The 12,053-nt window shown below is 44.9% G+C and overlaps 1 protein-coding gene across 1 annotated transcript in view; it reads right to left on the bottom strand.

Moving 5' to 3' along the window:
* gria4a (glutamate receptor, ionotropic, AMPA 4a) overlaps nt 1-9,459 on the bottom strand; it is a 44,270-nt gene extending 34,811 nt beyond the window's left edge. The window contains 7 exon segments of the mRNA XM_060076254.1: nt 418-528; nt 1,827-1,931; nt 2,371-2,538; nt 6,925-7,083; nt 7,662-7,715; nt 9,070-9,201; nt 9,361-9,459. Coding sequence (XP_059932237.1) covers nt 418-528; nt 1,827-1,931; nt 2,371-2,538; nt 6,925-7,083; nt 7,662-7,715; nt 9,070-9,201; nt 9,361-9,444 — 813 coding nt within the window. The 5' untranslated portion in view covers nt 9,445-9,459.
* Nucleotides 9,460-12,053: the final 2,594 nt, after the last annotated feature.

Below are 12,053 nucleotides of genomic sequence, written 5' to 3'. Positions count from 1 at the left end.
GCCTCTATTGGAAATTCTCCTTTACACTCGCTGCCTCTGAGGGGAGAAGCATTGCCACTGTGTGTCTCCGTGGTATTAAACAGATTTTATGGTCCACCACCCTTGTCATGCTTCTACTGGCAGACTGACAGAGGTTGACTTGAGCTTCAGGTATTTTTTTGCTATTAAATGTATTTGTTTCAGTACACCCAGTATGGATATCCTCAAAACAAATGAGGGGGTATGTACTGATGAGGGCTGAGACAAAGTCTCCAGGGAACGTCTTGGGATTGTGGACAATGACGTTAGGGAGAAGGTTCCATCATGTTTATGTGCTGAAGGGGCGTAGCGCACACGTTAAAGTTATTGTTTATAGACGTATTGTTTGACCCAGATCCCCACACACAACGCACAAAGACAATTAGAAAGATATGTTACCATGATGGTCGTCACGACCACGGTCCGGTTCTCCATTGCCGAGCTGTCATTGGACAGAGGGTTCTCATTTTGGACCAACACCAGCTTGTCAATGTCATTCCAGTAGCCAATCTGGAAGAGAGAGAGAGGGATGAACAAATGCAGGTAAAAGGTATACAAAAAAATAAATGAGATGAGAGTGAAAGAAATGTCCAGTTAGGGAATAGCATTGCTCTCTAAAGCACAGCTGAAACTAAATATAAATCTGAAAAATGCACTCCAGACAGGGCAAATATATAGACAAGACAAGTTATAGAAATAAAAAAAAAAATCGATAGGAGCTGTTCTCTCTCCAGTAAATTTCCCATTGGAACTGTAGAAGATATTGAGCGATATTAAGCTAGCAAGTATTGCGCGCGTCAGACCCTGGTGTCCTAGGAGGGCCTAAGACGTAGCAACAGATGTGTATTTCAACTACAGGCTATGCCAAGGTTGTAGCCGACAATGTGTCGATGGCCTATCTACAGCCATTATTTTGTTGACTGGCAAAGGCTTACCAGTCAATATACAGGTGTGTGTGTGCGTGTGTGTGTGTGTGTGTGCGTGTGTGTGTGTGTGTGTGTGTGTGTGTGTGTGTGTGTGTGTGTGTGTGTGTGTGTGTGTGTATGTGTGTGCTCGTTCTGACGCCTGTAGTGGTGCTAGGGGAGGTCTGAAGACATGTTATTTGGATGACCCCATGGAGTTGGGAGGGCTTTTGGAGATTTTCTTCCAACCGGTTTTAAATGGGGCCGACTCACGTCGTGGGGTGGGGGCGGGGTTGGGGGACTCTGAATTGGGGGATTAGGGTGGCAACAGCCGGTGGGAATAAACAAACGTCCCGCTCCTTGTAATGGATGACTCAGATATCGGGATTAAGTCAACAATCAGATTTAAACCCGTTCTCTTCTTCCTAGAGATTTGAAACAGCTTAAACTGCTGCTTGACTAGCAGAACAACAAACGCTTTTGTCTAACTTGCATAAACGTTGTCTCCAACTGGTGCCTGAAACGTTACAAACGACATTCATTAGGGAGGGGTCGATAAAGCCAGCAGCCATTATTCAAATACACCTGGCGGACCTCATTCCCGTTGTCTGCGTGAGCGCAGGGTCTTTACGTGAGATTCGCCGAGTTTCCGAGAAGGCTCGGGTAATCGTACAGTAGAGAGAGTCTTCATGTGCGGACCTCTGCGCGTTCCCAGTCTGCCAGTGTGGACCACCGACCCGACAGCAAGGCAAAAAAATTATGATAAAGACTGCGTGTACAGCAGGAGTCGGCCCCACCTATAAAGTCCCCTGATGTGCCGGAAGGAGCCTTAAAGAGACAAATAAGTCCCGAATGGTGACTTTAATTTGGGACTGGTCCTCTTGAAAATGATTCTCAGGCGTGTACCTTGCGTGGGCCATTGCTCTTGAGCTCGAACACGTCCATGGTGTAGTTGACCCTGCGGCCGAAGTGGTCGAACTGAATGTTCCCCGTCATGCCCTGAATCCGCACCTTCATCACCACGGTGACATGGAGGAGCAAGGAAGGGCAGAAGGAAGGAAGAAAGAAAGAAGGAAGGAAAGAAAGAAACAAGAAAGAACCATGGGAAAGATGGAGGGAAATAGATAAAGAAGAAAGGACAGAAATGAAGAGAGGAGGAATGAAGGAAAATAAGACGGAATCAGAAAGAAACAGAAAGATACAGAAAGAAACATGATAAATACAGAGGGAAAGAGATGAAGAAGAGAGGACATGAAGAAAGTAAGAGAAAGGAGGAAAAATAAACAATTAGTCAAACACAATGTGGCCCCTTAAAAGAGGACATCTTACTTACTTTCAGCTTGCTTAAAAAGTTGAGTCAAAAGGCAAGTTAAACCATGTGTTGCGGGTGTGTGTGTCTGTGTGTGTGTGTGTGTGTGTGTGTGTGTGTGTGTGTGTGTGTGTGGGTCACCTGTTTGAGCGTACGCTCCATGTCGATGCCCTGGTTCCAGGGGGCGGCCGGGTTGGCCAGGCAGTCGCCTGCGTTGCCACGCCGGCTGATGTCTATCTTTTGGCGCCGCAGGTTTCGGAAGGCCTCGCTCATCACCAACACACCGTCATAGGTGAGAGAGGAGGTGTACTGGGGGAGGGTGTGGGAGAGAGAGAGGGAGGGAGAGAGGGGGGAGGGGGGGGGGGGGGGGGGGGAGAGAGCAAGGGGCGAGCAAGGGTCAAAACATTTATAATAAAAATGTATTCATGGATTATTTTATTTCAATACTAATTAACCAACAAGGTTGTTCTCATAGAACAGATTTGATATTTCATATTGATAGAGGTAACCTTCATGGCAGGGATAGCTACTACTTGTGTATTTTTTGCATAATTAGACTATTAACTAGAATTTAATAAACCTGAACTATGACTGAGCGCTTAAAAACTGCAACCATGGTTTAATACGCTTCATTAGATTACTTATCACGCTTTCCAACAGTGGTAATAACCCCCTGCCTCTACCGGCAAATTTACTTTTCACAATACAAAGAATAAAAGGCTCCTATTGAATATAATATAATATATACTAATAGAATATACCTTTCTTAAGGTACTATATTTATGAAATCAATATGTGGTCCTCCATTTATCTGGAGATCGAGGACTAAATATTGATTTCATACATGTGTTACCTTAAGAAAGGTAAACTCTATTAGCCTATAGGCTCCATATTGATTTCATATATGTGTTCTCTGTGGAGATGGAGGGCTCCATTCTGCCTGATTAGGCAAGGTATTCACATACAATCATGACAAAACCAGCATAGATAAAGAGTCTGTCGAAGCGTCTGACTGATTAGAAATGTAAATACGTGTGAACGATCAGCTTCAGAGTCTAGAACAATGCGTCACCATTCCATTTAGCAGATACATTTAGCAAAAAGCCAGAGTGGTACGATATGACAGCTGCTGTTTTTTTTTGGATCGTCATTGATCTTTTTTAAATGGTGCCAAACTTTAGAATTGTTGCTGCAGACATATGCTATCCTTCCAGTCGAATGGTTGAGAATGTGCTTTACTTCAGGTGGAAAATGATTTCATAGTGCCAATGCCATTCCACAAAAGGGCTATCAAACAAACAATAAGGACATTTACTGAGAGCAGAACAAAACTCAAATGGCAAAATGCAAATAAATAATAATAATAATAATACATTTAATTTAGAGGCGCCTTTCAAGACACCCAAGGTCACCTTACAGAGCATATAGTCATCATTCAAAACTATGTAAAACAGACTAGGAATAAAAGGAAAACAGAGGTTAAACATGAATAATAATAATAATTAATAACACTCAAAGACGCCTAAAGTGAAGGGGGGACCTCACTAACCACCACCAATATGTAGCACCCACTTGGGTGATGCACGGCAGCCAATCGGTGCCAGAACGCTCACTACACACCAGCTTGAGGTGGAGAGTTAGGGACACACAGATGGCACACAGAAGAGAAACATGATATAGCCTTTAGGCCTTTCCTTCTACAATATAAGCAATGCTGTGGCTTCACTCATTGAGCACCCCCTATCCTCCCAATGGAATGTCCCGCTGTTACGCTCTTTCAGTTCTCCCGACACAACGATTAGACTATAGAAGAAGAACGTCTTTCTATCTAGGATTTGAGTCGTTGCAGATTCAAGGTCACCCCTACATTGTCACATACATTGAAAGCCGATTAGACAATGGAATAACCCTAGACATGTTTTTTTAGAACAAAAAAGCATTTAGAAACCCATTATTTGAACAACATTCACTTAGTATGTGTAAAGCTGGTTGAAGCGTTGATTTATAAATTAGAAAGCGATAAGTTATTTAATGTTCTACTGCATTGACTCTACCTAAAAAGTCAATAAATAGATAACCAGTGGCACTAGTTAAACACGCTGATCCACTCGCATCTATTAGTAGCAATATACTCAGACTTTTATTGTACCGCCACTTACCAGCACTCGACCATGAACACGGTTGTAAACGTTATTATCACTCTAATGTGGTCAACACCAGGGATTGATTCCCAGGACACAGTGTTAAAACCCTTCAAACTAAATAAGGTTACCTATAAGGTTAAATACATTACATTTTTACATCATTCCAGTGATTTATCCATAGCCCTACATCCATTGCATATTTTTCTAATAAAATGAATGGCTATTTATAAAGTAAATGTTGATTGCCACACCCCCCGCTATCCCTCATGGCGTGTTGTTTGGCACACTGCACATGTTTCTTCACATAAATATTTTCATCTTCTAGGTTTGAAACTGCAGAGGCCCTGGACCTTATGAGTGAAAAACCCAGATTATAGAATCCATATCAAGAGAAAAACACAGCCGCAACATTTTCCTTTCAGGACAACGGCACAAAAACAACTAAAGCCTCAGTATTTGAACAGAAAGCTCACCAATCCTTGTAGACTCCTCACAGTCAATTAACCAACTAAGTCTCAACAAGCCTTGGAAACTCCTCACAGTCAATTAACCAACTAGTCTCACAAAGTATTGTAAACTCCTCAGCGAATTAATCCAACAAAGTGTCACCAATCCTTGTAAACTCCTCACAGTGAATTGACCCCACAAAGTCCCACACATTAGACTCCTACCAGGTTATTAATCCCACACAGTCCCACACATTAGACTCCTACCAGGTTATTAATCCCACACAGTCCCACACATTCTTGTAGAATCCTAACGCTGAATTAACCCAACAAAGTCCTACACATTTCCATGCTCACTGATCACCTTCACCATAAGCCATTAATGACGGGGTCACCCTTGTCCACGGGCAGAAAGTGTTTTGGGTTGAAATTAAACCAAACATTGCATTTTGCGGGGGCAGTCTGCCCTGTGAATAGGACAAGCCCCGGGTGCTTATGTCACGCCTTGTTAGCAGAGATTATGCGTGGCCCCGGGATAACTGCGGGCCTGAGGCGAGCTGAACCCATTTCAGTCCAAATGCAAGTGAATCTATGACCCGACACGACTCTTCAAGGGTTTTTAATAGATTTAGTGTTGTCACATTTTAATATCATTGCTGAGAAAGCTGCCAACCACCATTGGTACAGCAAAAGGGAATATTTTGTAATGCATCCTTTTTGCGTTCACAGCCTACATGCAGGCCAACCGCCTTAGAGGGCTACACAGTCATGCCCTCAGTATTTTTTATTACATTTTGTAAAATGTGTCCTCTATGAATTTAACCCGATTACAGGGGAAAACAAGTTTGCCTCTGAACCTCATCTCTATGCCACGTCGGCTCTTTTGACCTCAGAGACCTGCAGCCCCTGCCTGCTCTAACCCAGTGATCATTGAGGCTCCGGCGTTAACGCAAACGTCTCCCTTCTCTCTTTATTAACCTCTCCCACTCTCTGTCCCATCTCTCCTTCACTATTTTGTCCTTGCTTCTCACTCTCTCGTTCTCTCCCTGTTCGTCGTTCTCCCACGGGTTCAACACCAACGCTAATGTTAACTGTGTGCGTTGGTGGAGTTCAGAGCAGAGGGGATGAGCTGGGGGCCAGTGTGAAGGAGAGACCTCGTCGTGATTCACATTATCTCCATGGAAGCAATTTCTTAGGTCTTGTCTTCCTGATGTTATTAAGATGATGATAAGCACATATCCTATTCAAATTTTAATTAATTAACTAATTAATGCATCAATCAGTGGCACAAACTATATTTTGTGGCTGTTCGTTTATCAATCTAGGAAAACCGAAACCTTGGATTCCACTTGGAAGCCTCTTTTCCATCGATTCCTGTAGACTGCGGGTCAATCTTCCACACTTATGTTCACAGCGGATTGGTGGGATCAGCAACTTCACTTTTTCAATCATGCAAAGTCACACTCTGATTGGATAACAGGTTATGCCCAGTGCATTCCGTAATAGTGTAATTGGTAGAACCTCTCTCCTCTGTCACACTCTGGCAGGCCTAAAGGCTGTGGCTAGCGGCCGCTGTCACACTCTGATTGGTTAAAACGCTGTTCCCAATTCAATGCATCATGCTGTGACTGGTTAGCCAGCTGGAAGGGAGTGGAGAAGCTGCTGTCTAATTGGATTCCTTGGGCTGTGTGTTTGTGTGTGTGTGTGTGTGTGTGTGAGTGTGCCTCTGTGTGTGTGTTTGTGTGTGGGCACACGCGTGCATGTGCGTGCGTGTGTGCTCAGTGTGCACGGACAAACATTGTAACAGGTGTAAGGTATGCGATTGGGTCTAGGTATATGAATAAGCACTTATTCCTAACTCGGTTACACATTGTTTCAATGAGACCACTTACTTAATCAGTTAATTCATAACTTATTTAATGTGAAGCGCTGAAATATATATGTACGGCACGACGTTCCTCGAAACAAGAAATATAATAGTGAACCAAGCAGGTTGTGATATCCTCACTGACGATACACCCCAAAGTGACGCTCTGCAACCCAGCCTTGGTAGGGTCTCTGCTACCATGTGCATTGTTGTTTGCCAAGACAAGCCCGGTGCTTACTTTTGGGGGGCTTTCAGACCCTGGGTACTCCCTCTGGTCCAGCTTGTTCCAGCGCTGCATCAGCTTAATAACCATTGGCCTGCTGAAGTCCACCAACTGAAACCCGGTCACGTTGGCTCCACCATGCATAAACCTCTCCAGAGATATGTCCTTAAAGCCCTGAGAGAGACAGAAGGAATGACGGAAGGAAGGACAGAATGAAAGAAAGAAAGAAAGAAAGAAAGTAAGAAAGAAATAACAGTAAGAGTCCAAACAGTTACGTAACTGGTTCCCCAGTTACGTAACTGTTGAGTGAATATTTGTGTCAAGCTTAAAAAGCTTCACCTGAGCACCACTTTAATTATAATACAGCAGCTGTGTTTGAGTCATTTTAAAGGTTACATACTTGGAAATCATTCATGAGATGAGATAAGTCATGTATTTCCTTTTTTCCTCTTTTGTTAGGATGAACAGATGATAAATAATAAAAGGATAAAAGAAAGGTTATTTAGCCATCTATCCAAGAAAATATTCACCTAATACATCGTTAACAATGGGATTTATTTGAATGACCCTTCGTGCCATCGTGCGTGTGTGCGTGCGTGTGTGAAGTCCTTTTCATATTAACTCAATGTTTGAATTTATATTGTTCCATCAATCTATCAAGCTACCAGCTGTTTTATCCCCCCTAGTGATGTGGTAATGCTATAATTCTCCTAAATAACATTAGAGTAATTTACAGCATCAAATAAACCTACCAGGTTGGCGACAATGTAGTGATAACCTTTCACGTGTTTTCCCACACTGACAGCCTGAGAGCCAAAGAGAGAGGATGAGAAGGAGAGAAAGGGACAATAAAGAACACTTATAGAGAGAATAGAGAGTGCACTCAAAATGTCCTGGAAATCCGAGGTTTATAGAAAACCTTAAGATGAAATATGAATTTCTATAGACCATATGTGAATGGCCACTCATTTTTTTCTTAAACTACAGCCACTTTGAGGCATTAAAAAGTAGAAGTCATAGTGAATTAATAGTGAATTCAGACTTATAATGCATTGTCCCTACATCACTACTCATTAGTAAGCAATTCATAATTGGACATGCATAATTTATTAGATAATAAGAAAATCGATAATAAAAAAATCATAATTTATAAATCATGTGTTGATGATTTACAAACTATTTACAACCCGTTTATCAATGCATCAGGAACACTTAATATTTACGAAAAGTTCAGGTAGTTATAAACGATTAGTTAGGTTTATTGTGTGATGTGTGTGTGTACAAACATTTCTGCGTACGAATTTAAAACAAAGTAGAAGGTAAAAAGGGATATAAGACTAATTGTTGAATTATTCAAAAATGATATAAAAAAAAAAAAATTCAGACTGACGCTTTATAAACACAGACTACTGCAGCTGGCAAGGGCATCCTCACAGTGAATACTCTGTCTGGGAGACTAGCACTGATGAGACCACTGTGTGTTCCCTGTGTGTGTGTGTGTGTGTGTGTGTGTGTGTGTGTGTGTGTGTGTGTGTGTGTGTGTGTGTGTGTGTGTGTGTGTGTGTGTGTGTGTGTGTGTGTGTGTGTGTGTGTGTGTGTGTGTGTGTGTGTGTGTGTGTGTGTGTGTGTGTGTGTGTGAGCCAGAGAGACAGGGAGCATGATAGTGGACAAGGAGGGGAGATGAAAAGCTTTTTGTGTTTCGGCATGTGTGTGTGTGTGTGTGTGTGTGTGTGTGCGTGCGTGCGTGCGTGCGTGCGTGCGTGCGTACGTGCGTGCGTGCGTGCGTGCGTGCGTGCGTGCGTGCGTGCGTGCGTGCGTGCGTGCGTGCGTGCGGGCGTGCGTGCGTGCGTGCGTGCGTGTGTGTGTTCGTGTTTGAGTGTGTGTGTGTGTGTGTATGTGTGTAACTACTGTGTGACAGTGCGTGCATAAGTGCGTGCGTATGTTTGTGCGTGTTTCTGTGCCTGTGCATGTGTTTGTGTGCGCATGTGTGTGTGTGTGTGTTCATGTGTGCTTTAGAGACTCAGATGTGTTGAAAGGTGGCAGAATTGATGGGGTGTTACACAGAAGCCTGGGTCAAAAGTCACACAGACACACGACGACAACCCACAGCAACCCCCACGCGTCTCCCCACAGTGTCGGCTAATGCAGTGCAGGGTTCACCTGCTCCAGGATGCTCTGCAGCCGCTCGGGTTCCAGGTCAATGACGTACTTCCTCTCCTGCCGTCTGTCCAGGTCCTCGAGCAGTCGCCGGTAGGCCGCCTCGTTGAAGCTCTCCACACAGATAGCGCTCACCTGCAGACAGACCCACGGACACACCAGTCCCAACCGTCAAGAGCACAGGCTCAAAGTCAGGGCGCAAGTACATCAACACATGGGGCACGCACAAACACACTAAACATACACATTAATGTGTGCGTTTTATATCATCTGTGTGATTTATGGTTTTCTGACCTGCCAGCCATTCTGTCCTGCTCTCTCCATAATAGCTTGCAGTATAGCGTATCCTAGGGAACAGAAAACAACAACACCGGACATGCGATTATTACATGACAGTGCATCCTTGAGGCTCGGCCTCAACACACAATGTAAGGGAAGAGAAAGAGTACAATCAGCGTTCCTCCGGGAGGACGTGCATTGGTTTGTGTTTTGCTGAATTCAGCCGAGAATCCTGTCGACCGAAGCATTATTACTGTGACCTGAAATGGGGGCAGAATTCTCCTTACTTCATCATCAAACTGTTGTAAAAAAGAAAAAAGGAAAATTGGCCAGCCAAAAAAGAGAGAAAAAAAAGAAAAGTTCAAAGCAGCCACCTCAAACCCAGCGGTCTGAAGTCTGAACTAAACGAAAATCACAGAGCATCTCCAAAGACAAATGAAACGTTAAACCCTTATCAGACAAACGGTGCCCTTCAGACAGCCACCACGCAGCCTGCTCCCAGTCATAAAGTGCAGAAATATTGTCATTGATTTCTCTGACGGGTGACAGCTGAAACCCAACCACCTGGGAACGTTTGGCCGGTAGTCCCAGTCTGGGGCTGGCAGGAGTGAAGAGATATTCCATGGCTGTGTCACCGCTGGATGTGTCACAAAGCATCAGCCCATCAGCCTATACATTTGTCAACAGGCTGGAATGGCACTGCTCATAACAATGAATAGTATATTACAGAACAGAGGAGCTGTGAAATGCAGTTGGAACATGAAGATGCTTTCGAACGTCCAAATCATGTGCGCACACATTTACACAGACACACGTAGAGAGAAACACGTCACTGTGTGCCTTTGTGTGTGTAGGTGTGTGTGCATGAACATGCATGTGTCATACCACGGATGTGTGTGTGTGTATGAGTATGTCTGCATGTGTGTGTGTGTTTGTGTTTGCACACGTGTGTACGTAAGTGGGTATGCAGAGATGCATGAGTGCTTGTGTGTGTGTGTGTGTGTGTGTGTGTGTGTGTGTGTGTGTGTGTGTGTGTGTGTGTGTGTGTGTGTGTGTGTGTGTGTGTGTGTGTGTGTGTGTGTGTCTGTGTGTGTGTGTGTGTGTGTGTGTGTGTGTGTGTGTGTGTCTGTGTGTGTGTGTGTGTGTGTGTGTGTGTGTGTGTGTGTGTGTGTGTGTCCATGTCCGTGCCCACCACAGCAGCCAGTCCGTCTTGCAGCAGGGCAGAGAGCATAAAGCAGACCAGGGTGATGCTGCCCATTTTCCACAACATTACCAGCGGCGGGTCCTTACGGGCCCTGGTAATGAAGGGCCGCACCTTGGCCAAGTCACGGGTGAACGCCGCCCAAACTCCATCCATCCATCGTGTCCTCCCGGCCTTCCCTCCGTCCCCTTAATCCATTACCCAGGCCCATCTTCGTTATTGCTCTCCTGCCTTCCCCACCCACTCTCCATTCTTCTCTTCTCACCCTAGCCGCCAGCCCTCTCTTCCCTCATCCTCTGCCACTTCCCTCTGTCTCTCACTTGACTTATCTGGTAACTTTTATCCTCCTTCCTTGCTGGGGTATGTTTTCTCCTCACCCCCCCCCCCCCCCCCTCCTTCCTCCCCATCTCTTTTTCTCGCCCTCTTGTGTCCCTTAATGATGAGGCTGCTTTCCTTCCTAGATTTCATCCATTCACTCATTCATGGGCTGCCTCACTCTACGCCTCCTGGCTCCCCCACCGCTCTCTGTTCATGTCCCTGTTGACCCTGCAGCTGTCCCCACCTCCTCCTCATCCAGCTGCAGGCCGCTGACCCAGACAACCCGGCCCGTGGGGGGAGGCTGGCACAGACACACACGCATGCCCGCAAGCATGCCACCCCCACATGCACGCACGCCTGCACTCACGCACATACGCACGCACACACGCACTCACACACAAGCACACCAACACGTGCACACAAACACACAAACACACCTGCACATACACATGCACACACACACACACACATTCAAGCACACACACACACACACACACACACACACACACACACACACACGCACACGCACACGCACACGCACACACACACACAGACACACAGACACACACACTAAACCACACATACACAGATGTAAAAGTGCTACGTACTGATGACATGAACAATTTGCCAAAGGAGAAAAGCAGAGGTCGCAGACAAGTCCCCAGATCCTGTTGTGGAGTTCAGGGAGACGTGTGTGTGTGTGTGTGTGTGTGTGTGTGTGTGTGTGTGTGTGTGTGTGTGTGTGTGTGTGTGTGTGTGTGTGTGTGTGTGTGTGTGTGTGTGTGTGTGTGTGTGTGTGTGTGTGTGTGTGTGTGTGTGTGTGTGTGTGTGTGTGTGTGTGTGTGTGTGGTATGTTTAGGACGTGCCTAGCATTCCCTGGGTGGTTGTGGCAGGCCGAGGGCATCAGCTGTTCCCAACAAACGGGACAGAGCAGGGTGAAACCATGTAAATAACTCAAAGCACTTGCACTCATGTTTTACTGGATTAAAGGTCCTTTTAGATCATAAACAACATGACAAAACAAGGCAAAAATAAACAAATAAATCTCATCCTATTTATATCACCCGCCAATGCAACGATGCAACATTTTTTATGTGATTTGATGATTCTTATTTTGAGTCAACATCCCCTGTGTATTTAGGAGGATCGAAACAGATTTGCACCTTTTAATCAAGAGTAAACTAGTGCA

This window comes from Gadus macrocephalus, chromosome 16 (assembly GCF_031168955.1).
Source record: "Gadus macrocephalus chromosome 16, ASM3116895v1".
Taxonomy (NCBI): Eukaryota; Metazoa; Chordata; class Actinopteri; order Gadiformes; family Gadidae; genus Gadus; species Gadus macrocephalus.
This window is presented reverse-complemented; position numbering and strand designations above follow the sequence as displayed.